This window comes from Fonsecaea nubica (assembly GCF_001646965.1).
Source record: "Fonsecaea nubica strain CBS 269.64 chromosome Unknown Scaff3, whole genome shotgun sequence".
Classification (NCBI taxonomy): domain Eukaryota; kingdom Fungi; phylum Ascomycota; class Eurotiomycetes; order Chaetothyriales; family Herpotrichiellaceae; genus Fonsecaea; species Fonsecaea nubica.
In genome coordinates this window covers 626,126-647,344 of record NW_019173676.1, presented here as the reverse complement: position 1 = coordinate 647,344, position 21,219 = coordinate 626,126, and the positions used below count along the sequence as shown (strand labels likewise).

The window sequence follows — 21,219 nt, the reverse complement described above, 5'->3', positions numbered from 1 at the left end:
GTGTTGCGAAACAGCGTTCTTGGTGTTGACGAGCGCATTGATGTTCATGACGAATTAATGACCCAAATGACCCAGGAAAATGAAATGTAAGTTTGATTTATATCAGCTTTATAGCTTTTGTGACCCCAACAGATTCGTTCCGGTGGAAAAGTGAAATTGCCACATGGCGTCGACGGGTAATTATGATCTTTATTATGTTCAAGCATATCTGGAAGCATATCTCTTAGTGCACGACCTCAACTGCTGTGGCTCGGCCTTTGTGATCCGACTGGCCCACATGTCCCCCCTACTGTCCACCATCCCAAAAGTAACCGCGTTTGAATGCCGCACTTCTACCTCGTACTCTTCTTTCTCGTTGTTTTTGTTGTTTCTCGCGTCTTGATCGATCATCAGTCAAGAAAAATCAATTCGACATGGTTGCCACGCCGTTGGACGAAAAGAAGATGGACAGGGACGACTCGATTGCCGAAGAGAAGGATGGCCAGGACATTATTCCACAGGGGAACGGCCACCTCAAAGAGAAACACAGCCAGGACAGCGTCAAGGTCGAACGCTTAGGGGGTGATGCAGAAAACGACGACGATTCCGGGGATGAAGAAGAACCACCCGTCGTCATAGAACGGGTCTTTAGCAGACGAAGCATGGCCAGCGACCATCCTCACCAACACCAACACCACCATCAACCACTGACGGATCTGGCTCACGGCATCGTGGGCTGGGACGGGCCCGACGACCCGGAGAACCCTCTGAATTTCCCCCGTCCCCGGAAATGGGCTCTGTTGGGTCTGGTGTCGGCCATCACGTTCGTCTCACCCCTGGCCTCGAGCATGTTCGCCCCCGCCGTCGGATTTTTGGGTCAGGATTTTGGTGTCCACCAGGAGCTGGTGCTCTCTTTTACCGTGAGCGTCTATCTCTTGGGGTATGTGGTAAGTTTTCTTCCTCCTTTCGTCCCCGAGAAAGCATGATCTGGCACTGGCACACTGACACTGACACACCACAAACAGTTTGGTCCGTTGGTCTTGGCCCCGTTGAGCGAGATCTACGGCCGTCGCATCGTCCTCTGCGGCGCCAATATCTTCTTCGTCGTCTGGCAGATCGGGTGTGCTCTGGCGCCCAACGTGGGCGGGTTGATCGCCTTCCGCTTCCTCGCGGGGATCGGCGGTTCGGGATGCCTCACGCTGGGCGCCGGCGTCATCGCCGATCTCTTTGTCGTCGAGGAGCGCGGCCTCGCCACGTCCATCTGGAGTCTGGGCCCTCTGTTCGGCCCCGTGCTCGGACCGATCTGTGGAGGCTTCGTGGCCCAACAGATCGGATGGAGGTGGGTGTTTTGGATCCTTCTCATCGCCAGCGCCTCGACCACCATCGGCATCGAGCTGCTCAACAAGGAAACCTACGCGCGCGTCCTCATCCGATGGAAGACGCAACGGCTCGCCAAAACGCTCGGCCGCAGCGACCTGATCAGCTGGTTCGACCGGGAGAAAGGCCCCGTCGGTGCCAAACGAACTCTGATGGACGGGATGCGCCGGCCCCTGCAGATGCTGATCAAGTACCCCATCGTCATGGTCCTGTCGGGGTACATGTCGTTGGTGTACGGCCTGCTCTACCTCCTCTTCACCACCATCACGTTTGTCTTCGAGCAACAGTACGGCTTCTCGCCCCAGATCACCGGCCTCGCCTACCTGGGCATCGGGATCGGGTTTTTCCTCGGCGCCGGAGTCATCGCCGCCACGTCGGACCGCATGGTGATCAAGCTGACGAAGCGCAACAACGGCCAGTTCGAGCCCGAGATGAGGATGCCGCTCATGATCATCTTCGCCTGCTTCATCCCCGTCAGCTTCTTCTGGTACGGCTGGGCGGCCGACAAGAAGGTCCACTGGATCGTCCCCATCATCGGCATGATCCCCTTCAGCTTCGGCATGATGGGCGTCTTCCTCCCCATCCAGACGTACCTGATCGACTGCTACCCCACGTACGCCGCGTCGGCGATTGCCATTCTGACGGCGACGCGGTCCCTCGTCGGGGCCTTGCTACCTCTCGCCGGACCGCCCATGTACGACGCCCTCGGGCTGGGCTGGGGCAATTCTCTGCTGGGCTTCGTCGCACTGGCTTGTATCCCCATTCCACTGGTCCTGGAGCGGTACGGCAAGCAGATAAGGAGCCGGGACAAGCTGGTGCTATGATTGAGCCCCTCTCTGTCCTGTCTTGTCCTGTCTTGTCTTGTCTTGTCTTGTCTTGTCTACCCGGTCAAGTCTCTTCGAGAGTCAATAATTTCATTTCGTTTCGTTTCTTTTTCTTGTCTTTTGTAAATTGTTCGGCCGGTCGGTCGGTCAGCCGGCCAGCAGGCGTCATGGCCCATCCCATAGAGGAAAGGTGGAAAAAGTGGAAAAGCGCATAGAAGAGGTCCCCAAGCTCCTAAATACACATATGGGAGGGAGATTTCAACACTTGTACCTGATATCAGCAAATACATACATATCATATCATCAAAGACCCGGTTGCATGAGCTCAGGTGCCTGCCGCCCTTTTCTCCTTTAGAATTACGAGGTATTAATTGTGAGCAGAAGAAAATGTTAAGCGAAAGTAAGCAAACAGGGGAGAGGGGATTCTGCCTCGTTCTCGTATTGTACGAATAATGTAAGCAGATCAGCCCCAAGCCCAAAGAAGATCCAATAACCTCCTTCCTGATCGGCAGCTTCGCTCTTCTTATGTAATTGTCACACTCTCCGTCCAACCTGCTGGCCTACTTGCCTACCTATGTACCTAATCAACGCGTCGAGAAGGACTTGTTTATCAAGAGGGTTTGAGTATTGATATGAACCCGAGGTTTAGATCCAGGGCGAAGCAAAGCACAGCATGGCACGCCTAGCCCAGTCTACAGTACGTGTCTTTGTACTTGTGTTTGTGAACACCGTCGACGAGAAAGGAAGACCACCTCGAGCGATAGCGATATCGATAGCGATAGTTTCCCGGTCGAATGCTAGATACCGAGTAGACAATACAAGATGATCGAGTTGGTAGGGATTGACATCAAGATCACAGAGACACTTGCGGCGTCGAAAGGGCTAATATGTTGACCCTCAACTTCAAGCTGGTAATTAATTACGTCGTGGTCGTGTCTGTCCACACGTGCATTGACCTCCCTCATCCTAAGGAGGAGCAAAAGTAGGAGCAAAAGTAAGAGTATGAGGTAGAGCAAGAGCAAAAGGCCATCGGGAAAATGGACAAGAAACCCATCATCTGGCTGTTGAACGTCGCAAACTCAAGAGTGTACCAGTACCTGTACCTGTACCTGTCAAAGGGGATCCAAGTCTCGGATTGCCACTTATTTACGAGGTACTGTTGTGCACTTGTCCGCGTCCGCATCGGCATCGACATGAGCATGAGGAAAGGAACGTCCCGAATCTGCTGGCAGCTGGCTGCCCGGTTCTTCTTCCCAGTGTTATATACAACATGCTCTTCTCTGCTCCGCTCTGCTCTGGCTCTACCGAGTACAAGCATGTCGAACCATCACTCCGGCTCTAGCTCCCACGCTCTTTCCCAGAACCCATATCTACACCCCCATCACCCATCTCACCCTTCATCAATCTTTTGTAGAAGCTGACGCTTCAAGCAAGCAAGCAAGCGAAGCACAAGCGAAGCCTCTTCTTTTCGGTGGAATGCCATTGAGGACTTTTGTCTCCCCTCCTGTAACGCCCCATTGCATTCATGTGCAGAAAGATGCGATTTCTTGCAATCTATTGCGTCTTGAACAGCAGTATGGCGACGTGGCCCAGGTAGAAGTAGATGAAGTGTTTGGTCTCTGTCAATCCTCAATCAGTCACGGTCACAGTCACGGGTCCTGAGTGGTGAAGGACATACCGTGTGTGACAAAACTCCCAAAGTTGCGACCGACTATGCAATGCCATGTGGCGCCCTTTTTCGAGTCGAACTGCGCGAGGAAGGGGTTTCAGAAATCGTGTCGATGGGATGTCCAAGTCATCAGGCTGGGCTGTGCGCGTACCTCTCGTTTAATGTGTTGAGCAATGTCCTATCGCCTTTTGTGAGCATTGGCACCCCTCATGTTCAATGGCAGGTTCGCGAGTATTTATTACCTTTTCGACGCTGAATTTCTCCATTGCCTCCTGGGCTGTACACGACAGTCAACAATTCCGTGTCTCTCTCTCTCTTTTTGTCGCTCTCGCTCTCTTGATGTTCACCAGGGGGCGCAGTTTCCATACCAACTTCAATTGCTTCTTGTTGCATGTCCTCGCTCTTGAGATGATCCGTCAATGACACTTGTCCAGTCCACGTCCATGTTTTGTTTGGCCGGCGGTGACGAGGGGCGCCGTTCTTACCATATCGACAGATTTGATCTGGGCTGCGTCCGGCAGGTCACATATACATGTTAGCGTGTGATCGTGGTCGGGGAAGACGCAGGTCAGGGGCATTTCAGCGCAGGAGAGACAGAGAGTGACTTACGCTCCAACTTGACCTTCTTCTCGGGGATTCCCTCGGCGGCGGCCATGATGTCGGCGGACTAAGCAATATCACAGGGGGAAAAGAGAATGAGTCGCAAAGAGAAAAGACTGTACAAGCCGGACAAGAAAAAAGTCTGCAGCGGAATAAAACCTGTAGGCACGGGCGAACTTGTGGTGATTGATATGAATGAACAATTGAAGCCACGCATGTGCAGGGCGCAGGTCGCAGGATGCAAGTCGCAAAAGGGAGCAAATCATCACAAACCGGGGGGATCGTCAATTGCGGGTTGAACGAATCATGAAGCGGCACATCTTGGCGGGAATAAAGGACGGAAAACTGCGGGCTACTCGCATGCAGCTCACCCCGACCGTGCCGCTTTTAAAACCCCGTCACACACGACTCACCTCGCCTTCATTGCAACCACCACGACTGCCTCTCTTCACCCGCTCAGTTTACTAGAGTAGTATCCCCTGGCGGGTCACACCGGGCACTCAAGCTTTATTGGGCCATGAGAAGTAGGGTCTGCCTACCAGATCGCACATATGCTCACCACGTGGCGCCCGTATCCACCCAACACGATGCACCTTGCGAAATTCGACGATCAGGGCGAACTCAGCCTGACTGAGGATCTTCACGAAGGCATTCCCGCCTACGCGATCCTCTCGCATATATAAGGGGGACGATAAGCACGAGGTCGATTTCGACAACCTTGAACACAAATCGTTCACGAGTAAGGCTGGCTATGCGAAGAAGGACAATGTCAATTACTTCTGGGTGGATATATGCTGCATAAATAAAGCGAACAATACGCAATACTTGGAAGTCCATCAACTCGATGTTTCGCTATTACCGCAATGCCGTCAAGTGCTTTGTCTATTGGACTGGGGCGAGGCTCTTAGCCCGAGACATCCACTCGTACGGCGGTGGGCATAGTGTTAGGGTAAAGGCTACCACACAACAATGACGAAACAGCGTAGAGAGTCTTGATAAGATAGATTCCTAACTTGACCGATCACTGTCTCCTGTATCCTTGTGTCTCTTGTCCTGTTGAAGGATCAAAGAAAAAGGAATCTCAGACCTAGTGTCAGAGATGCAGCCAATCAGTGGCCAGGAGTGTCATCCTGTACACACATTATACCGGTAAATCCCACTAATCACGTTTCAGCCTCAACATCTCGTGTTGTTGAAATGACTGACTCGCGGACAGTCCTTCTCAACTCACCCGCAATCCTCCTCCACCGGGCAGCATTTCCAATTCCTCAAAACTTGCTCTCACCATGAAGCAGACACACAGTTACACAGCCTCCCATTACGTGAGCGACAACGGCTTTCCCTTAAGCTGGATGTGCCGTTGCTGTATCACCAGCGGTGTCGCCAACGACAGAGAGGCCGAAATCGAAGAGCATTACTTGCGCAGCAGAACTCAGGCTGGCAAGATCGTCGGTCGCCCTGCTGGGCTTCAAACATACCCCAAACGAGCAACCATGCAATACCAGCGGCAATCCCGCGACCCCGACACGACGGTGCAGGATTCGCAGAAAGGCGAGCCACAGGAGGCGGCGGCTGAATCCACGACGTCCAACACTTGAGATTTCACGACTTGCGGATTCGCTCCGCCCACTAACAGTCTTCCGACTACATTGCAGGAGCAGGTCTCCATAGTTTACAAGCAATGTCCATTTGTGGGGCACGCGGGAAACCCCCTTTCGGAAGGCTTACTATTGCGACGCGACAACCGCCACAGCGGCAAAGCGTACGACATGAGGAGAATGGGTGGTTCTTTCTTTTCTTCTTCTTTTCTCTCTTCAGGTCTGTATGTACCTCCTTGTTACTAGGTTGGCTATCTAGTTGCAGAAACTCTTGCCAAACTTTCACAGGAATCGCCACTTCGTTCAGACCCGTATCACTCCGCGGAAAGAGACACATCAGGATGTGTTGTTAGATGAACAGAATGGGCTTTAAATAGTGGAATTGGTACTGTCTTCCAATGCTGTGAACTCATCAAGGTGCTTTATAGCTGGGCATATATCGGCACTTGTCGAGGGTACATACGTTCCTATTCCACCACTCCCATGCGACACTACCAGCCCAGCACCAGTTTGGGGTTGGCGTTTTGGAGGCCGCTAGATTAGTAATACTTTAAGGAGGGAGCCACCGTGAACGTTGACGAGGCTCTAGCGGAAAAGGATTGTATGGGAAAACACTCAAGAAGCGTCCATTGTGGGTACCCCATGGTGTACCACGATTTTGAGGATCAAGAATCTCCCCTCAATTGGGGGCTTACGCTGTGGGCTATTTATTGATAGAATCTATCCTAGAAGATACTGGTGAGTTTATTGATCCTTCAACGGAACTACACTTCAGAAATGACCCCCAGCCAAGGTGTCAAGGGCTCAATCGGTTTGTCAACCTATACTGGGGCCCCCCCTTTCCTCCCTAAAGGTGTCACCCAGTAAATGGTCCCTCACGCGGAACTCTCGAGGGGAGTGGGAAGAGGCTTTCGTTTCGCACCGTAGAGCCTGTTGGAAATGTACTAGAAGAGATTTCAAAACAGAACATGTCAGTAACTCTGAGTTTTGTGCATGCAGAGAGCTTCTGTTCGCGCGCACGTCTGGGGGGGCAGTATGGTTGAGTAAGAGATATATAGCTTACCTCGCCAGCGACAAAAGGCTCATGCTTCGCAGGCCGGTCTTCATTGACACAAGTATGAATGGCCTGGATTTTGGTGGTGTAGTTTGGCCCAATGAACAGCGGAAAGGAGTAACGCTCGCGGCCGGAGACGTTGTAGACTCGGTGCAAGGTTGAGCGAAAGACATCGTTGGTCCAGCGAGAGAGAAAATCGCCAATGTTTACCACAAAGGTACCAGGGATCGGAGTCACTTCGATCCATTCACCCTTTTTAGTCTGCACCTGTAAACCATTGGTCTCGTCTTGACAGAGAATCGTAAAGCCTGCGGCCGGAAACAAGAGTTAGTGTTGGTTCGGTAGCAAATAGCAGGTAGCAGGTAGCAAATGTATTACCTACATTCATAATCCCTGTGTGCCCCGATCCCGGGATGGTCAGGGTCGAGTATTGACGCCGGATATCTGAGTAGCCGCATGATCGCACCCGGTCGAACCAGGAGATCATCAAAATAATCTTCGGGGAGGTCGAGCACAAGGGCAAAGGCTCGGATCATCCGTCGACCCAGATTCAACACCTCGCCGTAGTAGGCGAACAAGTCTTGTTTCCATTGCTCAGGGAAGTTTCGAGGCCAGACATTGGGACCCTTGAGACCCTCATACAATGGCCATGGCTCGGAGAGGGGAGTCTTGGGGTCGGCTGCGGGCTCGTAGCCGAAGTTGAAGGCTTCCTTCATATCTGCACGCATGAATTTTAGTCCAATGATTGCATGATATCAAGTGAAAAAACAAAGTGTTTGGAAAGAAAAATCGAAGGAGAGAAGGAGAAAAAACCTCACCTCCTTTTGTCTGCGGATCCACCGCTCCATAATGAATGTCTTCATACCCCTTGAAGCTCTCGTTCTTGGTCACATACACCTCCATCTTATCCTCGGCCGGCAGGGAGAAAAATTTCTTCGACACCTCAAACACGCGATCAATCACTTCCTGAGGCACACCATGATTCTTGACGTAGAAAAAGCCGACGCGAATACAAGCATCACGGACCTCTCGCGCCACAGCGATCCGGTCGGTGATTTCCCCGCTGGACAGACCGGCCAGGTCAACGACGGGGACTTCTTTGAAATCTGCTGCCTCAAGCCTCTTCGCTGTCTGGAGAAGGGTTTCGCCGAGGAGCGGCTCCTGGAGGCTGCCCATTTCTTGTTTTTTCCTCTTTCTTCAACTGAACGTTGGTGATGAGGAAAGGACCCAAGGTGAGTTCAAGTTTGGGTCGATTCAAGACTCCCTGAGCGTGGAGGGAACGTACTGGTGGGGGAATTGACGGCGAGCTTTGTTCCACGATAGAGATATACCAACAATCACTCGAAAACGAATTGCGATTTTCTAGACCCTCACTAGGTCGTAACACAACTATTTGTATCACACAGAGCAACACAGAGATCAATGGCATGGCACGCATGGCCAGCTTTCAGTCGCGTGACCGGATAAGTGCTTGCCGCTTTGGAGATATTGTTGTGTAACTGACCTGGCAGGGCCCGCTATCTGTACCCCCTTTATCGCCCCACTTCCTCGATATCTCGTCTCCACAATTGTCCCTCCCGAAAGACCATAGTGTATTGCAAGCGGTATCTCCCTAGAACCAGTGGTGTATTGGGGAGAAATCCGTCGGGTGTTGGTAGTCAGTAGTAGTCCGTCAGTTGCCTACCCACTGTTAAAGCTCTAGTTCTATATGTCCAATGCCTCTAGAAGAGCAGGCTAGCATTGCTGAGGCCTTATCCGATTCCAACAAACCGGTTCCACGGTGGTCAATGCGTCCCTTTGCAACTTGGACACGACAAGTGCCACAGCTTCCAGCTTCACACGACGACGGTACATCGATGCCCGCCTCCCTCAATGCTTCCAGAAGGCTCCGTGTTGCCGGCACTTGGATTGTCTTTTGGCTCGTCAGGAGCGCCGCGGTGAAAGGATCGCCTGAGGTCGTGATTGCGAAAGCCTCAAAGTGGATCTGTTCTTCTGCCAGCCCATATCGCTTCGCCGTTGCGGCAACGTCGTCCATCAATCTGGGAGACCCGCAGCAATACACGTGTGTGTTGGTGGTCACTTTGGACATGATACGGGCGAGGTCCAGCCGCCGTCCCCTTTCTTTGTCATAGATTACGAGGCTCTTGCCTAGCTTCGATAGTCTCTCCCTGAAGGGTACCTCATAGGTAGAGTGGACGGCCAGATGCAACGTGAAATTCTCCCCCGATTCCTTCAATTTTTCCGCCGTGGGAAGGAAGGCTGTGATTCCGATTCCACCAGCGATCAAAATATGTTCGTCCGCCTCTGGCGCAAGGGGAAAGCTGGTGGTAATTTTCCCGACTGAGAATACCTCTCCCACTTTGGCATTTTTATGCAGATATAGAGATCCTCCATGGGACTCGTCTGCAAGAGCCACGCCCAGCTCGAAGCGGTCCTTGGTGCCACCAACAACGGAGTATGCTCGGATCAGGTCACCCTTGTCTCCCAACTTCAAGCGCACATGAGATCCCGGTTCAACTTTGGGACTCGTCGTTTGAGACTGCTCTCCGACTACCTCGAAAACGAACGAACAGATTCGAGGGGTCTGTCGAAGCTTCTGCACAAGCTTGTAGTCCGACCAGGTCTCCAGAGCGACCGAGTCGTCACCGAACATTCGTTCGTCCTGATTCTCAAAATTCTTTTTCAGCCTGTTCTCGAAGATTGTGAGGGATTCTGAACCGAGGCCTGGAAGATTCACCAATTCGGCCATGACCTCAAAGTTTTTCATTTCCCGGTACAAGTAGTGTTGAACGGCGGCCACCGTCCACTTCGGGTTCAGTCTCTCGACAAGTTTGATTTCGTCGCCAGGGGAAATGTAGCCCTCCTTCAAGACCCGATAGTACCAGCCTGTCCGGCTCTTCATCTGAGACTGCCACGCCATATCCTTGACTTGGAAGCGGTGGTTGAGTTTGAAACAGGGTTGTCGTGGAAGACTGACCTGCACCGTGACTTCTGGACCAATCGTGAGGATGTCTCCAATGCAGATATTCTGTTCATTAGCTGAGGTACTGACCAGGTTCTCCCCGAATCCGCCGACCGTGAAATGCTTCTCACTCCCTGGACACTCTGCTTTCCACGTCTCATAGTGTCTTGCGCAATAGTGAAGCAGCGCCTTGTCCGGCCCTCCGTGGAACTCGTATGCGTGCTCATCTCCCTCGCAACCAAGTTTTGTGACTTTGACAGGCTGAGTATGAGGATTCTTGTAGATTGCCGACTGTACTGGGAGGTGGTAAAGTGGTTTGATCTTTCCCGTCCGTACTTGAAGCAATCTTTCAGTCTCAAACGGCAACTTTAGGCCCACAAGGTCTTCTTTTTGTTCGTCTGAAACCATATTGGGCAATCTGCTTTGAAGATGGAATTATGAATATATAGCTGACCTTGGTCTCGCGCTGTTATGAGAGACGCAAAGGCCACCTGGAGCCGCCAACTAGCTTGTGGTTGTATTGCAACGATGGAATATGGGTTAAATTGAGTCAATTCAGATACTAAGTGTTCTAAACATCACAAGGTCTAAAACAGCCTACCATGGTCGATCTTTAGGTCATCAGAACTACGTGGTATACAAAAATCTCCCATACAAAGCCTCCCTGCACTGAGTTTCGGCAAGCACCAGTACTGTAGCTGCTGGCGGGGATCGAGGCAAAACTCCGGAACTGGGTTTAGTTGGGCGAGAAGTGATTCTTGGAGAAAGAGAGAGATTTCAATTGAGTTCCGGAGAGGAACGCAAAAAGCGGGATAAAGTACCAAGACACGAAGAGTATACCTAAAGCATGATAATACGATAAAGTCGAAGTTTGATAAGGGACGTACGCTCTAGATCTTAATCCCCACTATCCTATCAAAAACATCTCTTATCATAGATACCATGTATGAATGTTCTGATCTGGAACGGGGCGCTGTTGCATTAACGGACCTGTATATCTTTGATGCCGGTCCCGGTAGTATTGGATAAGAGGGCATTCTCATCGCCGTGACGAGCATCGGCAGGTGTGCGTACTAGAAAACAAGTTCAAATTCGTCAATTCTTTTTACACATCGAAATTGCAAAAGAATTGCGAACTTTTTCTGGCGTTGGAATTTTTTGATCGACAAGGCCAAACAAGATCCACGACCATGACTCTCAGAGAGCGCACAGCCCAGTTGGCAGAGAAGTGCCAGATCAAGCACGAGTACTATGACAACAACGCTGAGGGCGCGCAACGGAGTAAATATCTTTGGAGTCCTGACCTAGCTCCAGTTGAGCCGGCACGACGGACATGGGGTTGGTACAACTTCATGAATCTCTGGATCTCGGGTAGGTATATATCGAGCCGTGTTCTACAACGTCGATTCCATGGGGCGCGATTTTGTGTTGGTTTTTGCTGACTGGAATTTCTCACAGCCTCGTTCAATGTCAATACGTGGCAGCTTGCCGGGAGCTACGTCGCCGCCGGTCTCGCCTGGTGGCAAGGCTGGCTTTGTATCTGGGCAGGGTATATCCTGACGGGTATTTTCGTCTCACTCGGAGGCCGAATGGGGGCCATGTACCACATTTCGTTTCCCGTGGCGATTCGCTCTTCTTTCGGCATCTATGGGTCGATTTGGCCAGTGCTCAATCGTATTGTCTTGGCCATTATCTGGTACTCGGTCCAGGGCTGGATTGGAGGACAGTGAGTTTGTCCCTGAGCTAACTGTCAAAACAACCCTTGGTCCTTGGATATAGAAAAAAAAAAGGCTAACAACAGTGCCCTCGACCAAACAGATGTCTTTATCTCATGCTGTGTGCGGTCTGGCCAGGGACCGCTCGAATCCCAAATAATCTCCCAGCGTCGGCTCAGACAGATACAAAGCATATGATGTGCTTTTTCCTGTTCTGGCTCTGTCAATTGATCGGTAAGAAAACTCTGCATGCCTCGCTTTGCGGTTGAGAATACCCTGCTAAGACGGCCAAAAAAAAAGGCATATACTTCCCTTTGCACAAAGTCCGACATCTATACACTATCAAGGCGGTGACAGCTCCCATTGGAGGCATCGCATTCGCTGCATGGGTGGCTGTGAGAGCAGGCCATGGTGCCGGTCCCGTCATGTCTCAAAGCAGCTGTAAGTTTTCATGAAAGTTCGATGTTTTGCCTAGCCCATCATTGATATGACGACTACGCAGCCCTCAAAGGGAGTGCCTTGACATGGACCGTGATCCAAGCCATCATCTCCTCCTTGGATAATTTCAGCACATTCATTCTGAATGGTGAGTGTGGGATGAAAACCCAACAAGGTCTCCCTCTCTTCTGGCTTATTTACTGAATCAACAAATACGCAGACTCGGATTTTGCGCGGTTTTCAAAGAAACCTTCCAGTGCCCTCTGGTCTCAACTCATTACAGTTCCAGTCTCATTCTCAGTCACTTCCCTGGTTGGTTTGATCGTCTCCAGCTGCAGCGCTACATTATACGGTTCCCCGCTTTGGAATCCTTTGGACGTCTTGGAGCGAGTAAGTACCCAAGTTGTAGCACGAGAATTTCAAATTCTGGGCCAGAAGATCTGTCATCTAACCTCTGCAACTCCCTAGTTTGTTACCGACAGTCCATCCAGCAGCGACAGGGCCGGGGTTTTCTTCCTCGCTCTAATCTTTGTCTATGCTCAGGCCATGACAAACCTGACAGGTGCAAACTCTGCGGGAAGTGACTTTACCGCTCTGTTTCCTCGATACCTCAATATTCGTAAGTTCATCCTTTTGTCCCCTTTATTCCGGATCTGGAACAGACAAGACTAACATAACGCAGGACGTGGTGGGTATGTTGCCGCAGTGTTGTCTTTTGCCTGCGTGCCGTGGAAACTCTTATCCAGCAGCAACAACTTCTTAGCATACGTCGGTGCCTACAGTGTCTTCCTTTCTGCTTTCGTCGGACCGTATTTCTGTGATTACTTCATCGTCCGCCGAGGCCATCTTGTCGTTGATCAGTTGTACTCCAACAAGTCGTCCGATCTCTACTGGGGCTTGGGCGGGTTTGGCATCAACGCTTACGTGGGATACCTGTGGGTTTCTTTCATCTCCTGCCTCTTCAGCCGCAGAAATTTTAACGATTTTTCACAGATGCGGATTGATATTTAATATCGTTGGTGTTGCCGGAGCGATGGGTGCATCTATACCGATTGGTGCCTGGTACTTGTGTAAGTTTACGCCTGTTTGCAAGGTCTGCTTCCTTTCTGAAGGAACTGTGAATACTGATCGATTCTCTCTCAACGTTCAGATCAGTTCAACTTCCTTATGGGCGTCCTCGTAAGTGGAGGGGTATACTACCTGATGTGCAGATTCGGACCTTTCAAGGTCGAATGTAACAAGAGCTGGAATGAAACGGGAGATGCAGCCCTCATTCCATCGATCATGATTAATGGTGTTGATCCATATGCACAGGCCAGGGGAGATTCAGAAGCCAGCGTCGTTGTTGGAACAAAGGACAGCGAGGTGCAGTCTGTTGTGGAGACGTTCAAGCATTAAAAGGCCTCGTGTGATCTACATGCGGATATTGAGTCCTTCGATGAAGAATGTGCTATTTGTGACTCGGTGCCAATATCATGGTGACACCTATTAGAAGCGGAAGGAATGCTAGAGTAAGTAGATAGATTTTGATATTTTTCCTGCCCGTGAATGACATTTTGCAACAAGAACTGGGTCTTCTTGCAACATCAGTCACAATGCCTAATTCTCGAGAGTCCTACCAGAGTCCACTGATCTGATGGCTGAACTGAATGGCCCATGGATGCCTGCAAATGAAGAAGGTAAACAAGGTCAGAACCATATCGGCGAACAAGTGCCTATTCATGGCAGAGGAGATAGCTGCGAATACCCTGCCTATATCGAGCCTATACATTGACAACATTGAGACATTGGTTGAGGCGACGGTTTTTATTTGTATCGAGGATCGGTAGTCTCATTCTTCTAAAAGTAAAAAAGTACAGTTGGTTGCGTCGAACAGTCCGCTTTCCGATTCCACCATCCTCGCAAAATGGAGTTCGTCTCAGCTGTATCGAACTTCCAGCATTTCCATGCCCTTCTGGACGATCCTTTCATGTACCATAAAATCGATCCCCGAAATCACCCAGTCCTGGATCGATGTACCTGTAGGAGTCGGTAATTTGTCAATGATCGGACTCGACAAGTTGGTAGAATCGCATATATGGTTATCGACCAACCTTTTTGAATTCAAATCCTTGTCAACCGCCGCTGTCACTAACGTCAACTTCGGAAATCGTTCAGAGACCAGGCTGACTGCGCTCGCCGAGGCTATTAGATTGATGACAATGATCTGTTCCTCCGGCACACGCTGTTCAAGGACCAGCTCGATTGCTTTACTCACTGAGCCTCCGGTCGCAAGCATTGGCTCAAGAATCAGGACATCTGCTTAAAGTCAGCAACGTGATCGCACACCCGTTTTCGGACGTGGCTGAAGCCCTACAAGCGTTCGAAATCGACGGAGGAAATTTGGTGTACAGATGCACTGGGAGGCTCGTTTTCTCGTCTCGTTGGATTAAGAGCTTTCCGAAGCTCAAAGGACCACTTTTTAATTCGCAAAGACAGGGTCAGCATGGACATACACTTTCGCCTTCGCCTCCCCCTTTGGTGGGAAGGAGGAGAAGAGGAAAAGGGAGGATGTTTGCTAGCCGAGCCTGACATACTTGTAAGCCGTTCTCAGCGCATCTTCCAGGCTGGCCCCTGCCCTTAGGATGCTGATGCCACAGACTTTCTTTGCTTGTCGCACGCCCTGGTACATGCCTCCCGTCGGGGTCGTCACTTGTTGACATTCGACCGGGATGAAATCCAGCGCTGTAGGAGGAACACGAACTCGTTAGATGGGTTGAGCACGAACTTGGAACACAGCCAGAGCAAAATTTCATCAAGCGGTCTCTGGTCTTACCTCGGGCCATGAGCTGTGCAGCCACCTTTGCAAATGCATCGATAAAGTCTTTGCCTTTTGTGTTTTGACTGCGCAGAATGGTCATGGAACTTAGGAGTTGATGGTTCTGTGGCAGGACTACGCAATTCTCCATGGTGTTGCGCATCCTTGAAGCGAGAGCATCCAAACTTGGAACGCACACAGGTGTTATTCTTGAAAGCCCTATGGGAGGGAGACTGGAGTCTAGGTCCTGGGGCTCCAGGATTTAGCATGTGAGCATCGGGACGCCCAGTGGCCGATTTGACAAACAGACCTACATTATCGTACCAGTAGATCCAGTCTTTGGGAAGAGGCATACAATTCTTATCGACGCCTGTAACTTACATATCGGGAGGTTCCAGCCTCCGATACGAAGAGAGATCTCAGATAAACAATGCGAGGCTCGGTGAAACTTCTGAAATTCCCCACGTATTCGATTATCTAAAGTATCTTTAATCTACCGAGTACCTATCTATAACGGGCCCCGCCCAGATTACCTTCGAAAGCACAGGATTTCCGCTGCAGTATGGAAGAGATTGGGAACCTGGTCATTATTGAGGAATTCATCTATCTTCCAAGTACAGTGTTTGTAGTTCGGTTAGTTTGTACCTGGCACCTGCTTGAGCGGGTCAGACTGTGTGTTTCTAGGCTGACGCTGTGCGCCCTGTGTGCATAGGACATGGAAATAGAAGCAAAACTTCTCAACCGCTTGGTAGTTGTAACTTAATCGTCAGGGGAATGATAAATCCAGCACTGATACATTGAAGAGCCTGCGTGGTAGATCTGGGAGCACGCATTCTCCCTGGGTATCCGACCTGCTCACTGTTCCTCTTGCAGACACCAGTCTTGTTTCTCGGTAAAAAGTGTTGGGCGATCGAATTCTTTATCCCAAAAATGTCCATGCAGGTACTTAGTGGTCAGTATTATTACTCTGATACCGGTCCTCCGCACCATACGTTGTTAAAAGATATCCCTAACCGAGATTGAATGGACGAATATAGGAGGGAGTCATTCAGACTTCGCCGACCGTGTATGCCAGAGGCTGGGGGAGGATTCACCGTCCACAAAACTTACATCATCGCGGTTTTCGAATGGCGAGACCAGTATTGTCATTGGAAACTCGGTCCGCGGCGCCGATCTGTTTATCATCCAGACAGCAGCAGAACCGGTCAACGACATGCTCATGGAACTCTTAATCACGATCAGCGCCTGCAAGACTGCCTCGGCCAGGAAGATCACCGCCGTGCTCCCCTGTTTCCCTTATTCGAGGCAAGACAAGAAAGACCGCAGTCGAGCTCCCATCACCGCTAAACTGGTGGCCAACATGCTTGAGACAGCCGGCTGCAATCATATCATCACTATGGACTTGCATGCCTCACAAATCCAGGGCTTCTTCAATATTCCCGTGGACAATCTCTATGCCGAGAGTGCAATGGTCGAGTACATTCGAAGTAATATGCCCCTGGACAACGTCGTCATTGTGTCTCCTGACGCAGGTGGTGCGAAGAGGTGAGTGTCCAACTAGGGGTTAATGGGAGAAAATATGAAAACAAAAAAAAGGCTGACGTTGTCACTGAGCTGCTATCATTGCGGACAAGCTGCGTCTTGATCTAGCCCTCATCCACAAGGAGCGTAAAGTCGCCAGTAAAATCAGTCGTATGATTCTAGTTGGATCGGTTGTCAATAAGACTGCCGTTATTGTTGACGACATCGCGGACACATGGTAAGTCTTTTGTGATATCTATGCAACTCATCCTTTTCATTTCAGTGAACCTCTACTAACTGCGCACTCAGTGGCACCCTGATCATGGCATCGGACGTATTGAAGAACCACGGTGCCATCAGTTGCCGCGCCGTCGTTGTCCATGGATTTCTCTCAGGTCCTGCCATCCAGAAGATCGAGGAGAGCTCTTTGGAGAGACTCGTGGTCACAAACACCCTTCCCCTATCACCGACCGCTCAAAAATGTCCCAAAATCGAGTCCATCGACGTCAGTGGCATCATTGCAGAAGCAATTCGACGGACACACCATGGTGAATCGTAAGTAACATACCCTTTTACGAGGCAACAGTACTCTCCAGGCTAAGTGAAATCAATGCAGTATCTCCTTTTTGTTTAATTAGACAAGCAGATAGCAGATGCCTGGTAGATCGCCGGTACAGAGACAATGCTCAAGACTGGAAGAATGATTATGATTGACGCGTTGTGCAAACCGAAATTGGTGAGAGGATGTCTTGGCACTCGCGATTAAAATTCTCCAGTATACAGCATACAGTATGCAATTCACACTCTCAGTGCACCTTGTTTACAGTAGGACATCTCCAGGAACCTTTCGTGTACACTCGATCCATTTCCTGATCGCATTGGGCATTTATTCTCACTTCTAATTGGTGAATAATCCCGGAAAGGACCTGCTTTGGCAACCGTTGTCGGAGCTTTGCAATCATCCCCGGGTTCATATCGTGGACAGCGCTGAGTCACTAGCGCCAGCGTCAGGTGGATCCCGGAATCCTGGATGAATGTATGAAAGCTCTTGTCAATATTTTAGGAAGGAAAGGAGGTGGAGAACATGCCAAAGGTCTGGCCATGATCCCAATTCGACGACCCCCACAATATCATTATCCTTCCCACGTTGTGCTCCCCATCTTGTCTTATCTTCACACTCCAACTGTACAATCTGTGGTCGGTCGCTCACTTCAATCTTTTTGATAGTGATATCTGCTATCAAGAGATCGAAGGCTTGAAAGTAGGTTTGGCAGGCTTTGTGTTCAGGCTTGATACTAATGGGAACACGATGGTCGTCCAACGCTCTGCAACAACGGTGGCGACGGTGTTAGAGCAGCCTTTGTCTCTCGTAGTCGACAGCAACGATGACACAGCTGGTGACTACTCTCCCAACCATCACCGTCGGAATAAGAGACTTCGCAGAGATGAAACAGGCACCCGGTTAGGCACCAGCGACCCCAGTAGGGTGACGGTGCCTCTGAATCAAAGCGCCAGCACCGGAGCTAGCACGAGCACCATGGCTCTGCCCACGCCGCCGACCACCACTCAAAATCTGATCAACAATGAATTCAGCGTGTCGAAGACGAGAGTCTGGATGAAGGTACTGGATCCTGCGTCACAGAAGCTGCTCGCCCGGGTGCCGGATTCCACTCCAGCAGAGATCCAAAAAGCCGTGACCGTGGCGGAAGCGGCGCAGACAGCGTGGGCGTCGTTGCCCATATCGAAACGGAAAGCCCTGCTTTTCTCCCTGCTGGGTGTTTTGCAGCAGCACACCGTTGACTTTCAACAGTCGCTGCAGCTCGAAGTGGGGAAGACACTGCAGGACGCCGAGTCGGAATTCGAGAGAGGAATTGATGCTATCCACACGGCGTGCTCAGCCACGGCCGAGATGAATGGCAAACACTGGACCACCAATTCGACAGAGACCTACACGATCCACCAGCCCGTCGGGGTCTGCGTAATCATCACTCCCTTTAATTTCCCTTTCATGATCCCTCTGTGGTCGATCCCCTACGCTGTCATCACCGGCAACACAGTGGTCTTGAAACCTTCCGAAAAGGCCCCTTCGACTGCTAACCTTCTAGGGAGATGTTTCGTACAGGCGGGGTTTCCGCCTGGAGTGATCAATATCATTCATGGATCATCGGTGACCGTCGACAAATTGCTCTCGCAGCCTGTCGTCAGCGCGGTATCCTTTGTGGGCTCCGAACTGGCGGGAGAACGCGTCTACGAGCATGCCAAAGCCACCAGAAAGAGAATCCAAGTCGAAGTCAGTGGGAAAAACCACGGGATTGTGCTGGAGGATGCGTCCAAGACCAAGACTCTCTATGCCATTGCCGGGAGCGCATTTGGGGCCGCGGGTCAGAGGTGTATGGCGCTGAGTGTCATGCTCTGCGTCGGGTCGACCAAGGAATGGATCGACGATCTCGTCCAGCTGGCCGGGTCGCTCAAAGTCGGCTGCGGTTCTGATCCTGGCACCGAAGTCGGCCCCTTGATCACGGCCGCGGCAAAAGAGAGAGTGGAAGATATGATCGACCTGGCCGAAGCCGAAGGCGCCCATGTCGTGCTGGACGGACGAAAATATTGCGTGCCCGAATACCCCGAGGGGAACTTTGTCGGGCCCACCATCATCACCAAAGTGCAGACGTCTATGCAGTGCTACCAGGACGAGATCTTTGGGCCTGTCCTCGTGTGCATCGAGGTCGACACCCTGGACGAGGCCATCGAGATAGCAAACGAGAACAGGTACGGCAACGGATGCTCGCTGTTCACGACCGATCCGGTCCATGCTCAGACCTTCCAGCGCAAAATCAACATAGGCCAGATTGGAATTAATGTTCCGGTTCTGGCGGCTTCGGGTCCTGTTGCAAGAACGGCAAACAAAGACTCATTCCTCGGAGACAATGAATGTGGACGGAGCCCCTGGCAGTTCTTCACAATGCCCAAAACTGTCACAGCGCTGTGGCGGTGATTGCGGAAAAGATTGCGCAGTTGTCAAGTGAGCACTTGAGGTGTACGCCATATCTCCCCCCCATCTGAAAGCAAAGAGCCACAAAGGGCGGCGAGCATGATGCATCGAAACTATTCTTTGGGAGGGGCACGGTTTAGGGAGTGGTATCTTTTTCTTGATTTACCACGCCTCGGTTGAGAAATCGAATGCCGAAAAAGGCACCAACAGTGATTATTACTGAACCCACTCAATTGGATTCATTTTCGCCAATAGAGAGAGAGAGAGAGCTTCTCGAATATGAATCTCAAGAATTGGTGTTCTTGTTACTTGAAACACGAACTATTTTTCGTAGTGGAAGGTGTATCTGGTCTATTCAAAAGGAAAAAATTACAGACAGGAAACGCCGACACGCAAGGAGCAGCAATGCACACAAGTCAATTTTTTTTTTTCAATAGTAGGACAACAGAAATCCTCATCAAATTCAAAGGGACAATCGTACGTAGAAAACTTTATATTCCATCGGCTCGGTCCCCTTGCTCCCCGTACTGCTGCTGTAGCTTTGTTCTGTTTCCATGATCCGTCTTTGAGTACTTTCAATCCAAATTTGTTCCAAACAATCGGTCTCCTATGTCTCCGATGCCAGGTTGAACGTATCCTGCACTGTCCAGATCCGAGTCGACGGCGCCTACCACCAAGTTTGTACCTTCAGGCCAGCTTGAGGCGACTTTGTCCAGCCCGGGGTTACTGGCCAAAATGGATACAAAGGTAATTTTTTCGACTCCCCATTCTCTAGAAGAGGGAAAGACACGGCATTTTAGCAAAGACTCTGTTACTTCGTGTGGCAACTCGGCGAGTCTGTCGAAAGGACTCGTCACTTACTTGAGGATTTGAATAGCCGCCTCGGCCGTACCACCCGTGGCAATGACCGGGTCGAGGATATAAGCATGTCTGATCCTGCCGGACCGGGGCGGCAATTTGTTGTAGTACTCGACGGGCTGGAGTGTTTTCTTGTCTCTGAAAATGCCCAGATGGTGGACGATTGCGTTTGCCTTGGGAGGGAGTGCGGCGAGAAAGGCGTCCATCATGGCCATTCCCGATCGCAGAATGACCACCACCACCACCGTCTCGTCAACCGAAGGGGGCTCGATGGCCGTCTCGGCGAGCATGGTGGTTAATTCGGATGTGAGCTGGCGGACTTCGCGGGGTGGAAGCGTGAGATCGCGGAGTTGGGACAGCTTTGTGGCGTAGGACATCTTGGACTGGGACTTGGATAGGTCGATTGTCATCTTGGGATTTGAAAAGTAAAATTGAAATTTGGCGGTTATGCTAATGCTGCCCTGTCTGTATACACTCCTGCTCTCTGAGAAAGGGGAATATTGTTTGTGTTGTGAGTTGTCTTTTTTTTTCTCTGCCCCTACATGCCCGCCGGCGAAGGGAAACCAGATAACTTTGGATTTGTGGAATCAAGATTCAAACGATGGGGGTTTCGTCAAACTAAGATCCAGAATTCTGAATCAGAAGATAATCATGAGCAATCCACGTCCGGTCAAAGATGGTAGCAGTAGCCTTCGATTTCTTGGGCAAAATGGAGACCACCTTCTCCTTCTCTATTTCGTTGGAAATGCACCTAACTAACTGTACCCACCCATTGGCACCCCAATCATGTGTTCTGGATTCAATTGTTCCGTTTGGAAGGCTTCTAGTGACCAAGGAT

General features: G+C 50.8%; 10 protein-coding genes across 10 annotated transcripts; 5 read left to right on the top strand and 5 right to left on the bottom strand.

Annotated features, from left to right (window-relative positions):
- Nucleotides 1-413: 413 nt before the first annotated feature.
- AYO20_00914 (hypothetical protein) lies at nucleotides 414-2,180 on the top strand (the record flags this gene model as incomplete). The annotated part of the gene is made up of 2 exons (XM_022639222.1): nucleotides 414-926; nucleotides 1,005-2,180. The coding sequence occupies 2 exons, from the start codon at nucleotides 414-416 to the stop codon at nucleotides 2,178-2,180; spliced, it is 1,689 nt and encodes a 562-aa protein (XP_022505013.1).
- Nucleotides 2,181-3,734: 1,554 nt separating this feature from the next.
- AYO20_00913 (dynein light chain, cytoplasmic) lies at nucleotides 3,735-4,504 on the bottom strand (the record flags this gene model as incomplete). Its single annotated transcript, XM_022639221.1, has 7 exons — nucleotides 3,735-3,799; nucleotides 3,859-3,928; nucleotides 4,001-4,027; nucleotides 4,092-4,126; nucleotides 4,218-4,251; nucleotides 4,335-4,357; nucleotides 4,459-4,504. The coding sequence occupies 7 exons, from the start codon at nucleotides 4,502-4,504 to the stop codon at nucleotides 3,735-3,737; spliced, it is 300 nt and encodes a 99-aa protein (XP_022505012.1).
- A 1,231-nt stretch (nucleotides 4,505-5,735) lies between these two features.
- AYO20_00912 (hypothetical protein) lies at nucleotides 5,736-6,047 on the top strand (the record flags this gene model as incomplete). Its single annotated transcript, XM_022639220.1, has 1 exon — nucleotides 5,736-6,047. One exon carries the CDS (start codon nucleotides 5,736-5,738, stop codon nucleotides 6,045-6,047), a length of 312 nt encoding a protein of 103 aa, XP_022505011.1.
- An 875-nt stretch (nucleotides 6,048-6,922) lies between these two features.
- Nucleotides 6,923-8,277, bottom strand: AYO20_00911 (hypothetical protein; the record flags this gene model as incomplete). The annotated part of the gene is made up of 4 exons (XM_022639219.1): nucleotides 6,923-6,991; nucleotides 7,111-7,409; nucleotides 7,484-7,819; nucleotides 7,920-8,277. The coding sequence occupies 4 exons, from the start codon at nucleotides 8,275-8,277 to the stop codon at nucleotides 6,923-6,925; spliced, it is 1,062 nt and encodes a 353-aa protein (XP_022505010.1).
- A 514-nt stretch (nucleotides 8,278-8,791) lies between these two features.
- AYO20_00910 (hypothetical protein) lies at nucleotides 8,792-10,471 on the bottom strand (the record flags this gene model as incomplete). The annotated part of the gene is made up of 1 exon (XM_022639218.1): nucleotides 8,792-10,471. The coding sequence occupies one exon, from the start codon at nucleotides 10,469-10,471 to the stop codon at nucleotides 8,792-8,794; it is 1,680 nt and encodes a 559-aa protein (XP_022505009.1).
- A 782-nt stretch (nucleotides 10,472-11,253) lies between these two features.
- AYO20_00909 (hypothetical protein) lies at nucleotides 11,254-11,793 on the top strand (the record flags this gene model as incomplete). The annotated part of the gene is made up of 2 exons (XM_022639217.1): nucleotides 11,254-11,434; nucleotides 11,522-11,793. The coding sequence occupies 2 exons, from the start codon at nucleotides 11,254-11,256 to the stop codon at nucleotides 11,791-11,793; spliced, it is 453 nt and encodes a 150-aa protein (XP_022505008.1).
- Nucleotides 11,794-12,203: 410 nt separating this feature from the next.
- Nucleotides 12,204-13,614, top strand: AYO20_00908 (hypothetical protein; the record flags this gene model as incomplete). Its single annotated transcript, XM_022639216.1, has 7 exons — nucleotides 12,204-12,219; nucleotides 12,281-12,364; nucleotides 12,437-12,606; nucleotides 12,685-12,835; nucleotides 12,899-12,908; nucleotides 12,963-13,151; nucleotides 13,428-13,614. The coding sequence occupies 7 exons, from the start codon at nucleotides 12,204-12,206 to the stop codon at nucleotides 13,612-13,614; spliced, it is 807 nt and encodes a 268-aa protein (XP_022505007.1).
- A 520-nt stretch (nucleotides 13,615-14,134) lies between these two features.
- On the bottom strand, nucleotides 14,135-15,164 carry AYO20_00907 (hypothetical protein; the record flags this gene model as incomplete). Its single annotated transcript, XM_022639215.1, has 4 exons — nucleotides 14,135-14,514; nucleotides 14,573-14,673; nucleotides 14,793-14,940; nucleotides 15,032-15,164. 4 exons carry the CDS (start codon nucleotides 15,162-15,164, stop codon nucleotides 14,135-14,137), a joined length of 762 nt encoding a protein of 253 aa, XP_022505006.1.
- Nucleotides 15,165-15,943: 779 nt separating this feature from the next.
- AYO20_00906 (methylmalonate-semialdehyde dehydrogenase (acylating)) lies at nucleotides 15,944-19,526 on the top strand (the record flags this gene model as incomplete). The annotated part of the gene is made up of 5 exons (XM_022639214.1): nucleotides 15,944-15,965; nucleotides 16,051-16,548; nucleotides 16,628-16,772; nucleotides 16,844-17,089; nucleotides 17,762-19,526. The coding sequence occupies 5 exons, from the start codon at nucleotides 15,944-15,946 to the stop codon at nucleotides 19,524-19,526; spliced, it is 2,676 nt and encodes an 891-aa protein (XP_022505005.1).
- Nucleotides 19,527-20,098: 572 nt separating this feature from the next.
- AYO20_00905 (uracil phosphoribosyltransferase) lies at nucleotides 20,099-20,791 on the bottom strand (the record flags this gene model as incomplete). Its single annotated transcript, XM_022639213.1, has 2 exons — nucleotides 20,099-20,294; nucleotides 20,385-20,791. The coding sequence occupies 2 exons, from the start codon at nucleotides 20,789-20,791 to the stop codon at nucleotides 20,099-20,101; spliced, it is 603 nt and encodes a 200-aa protein (XP_022505004.1).
- Between the last annotated feature and the right edge of the window lie 428 nt (nucleotides 20,792-21,219).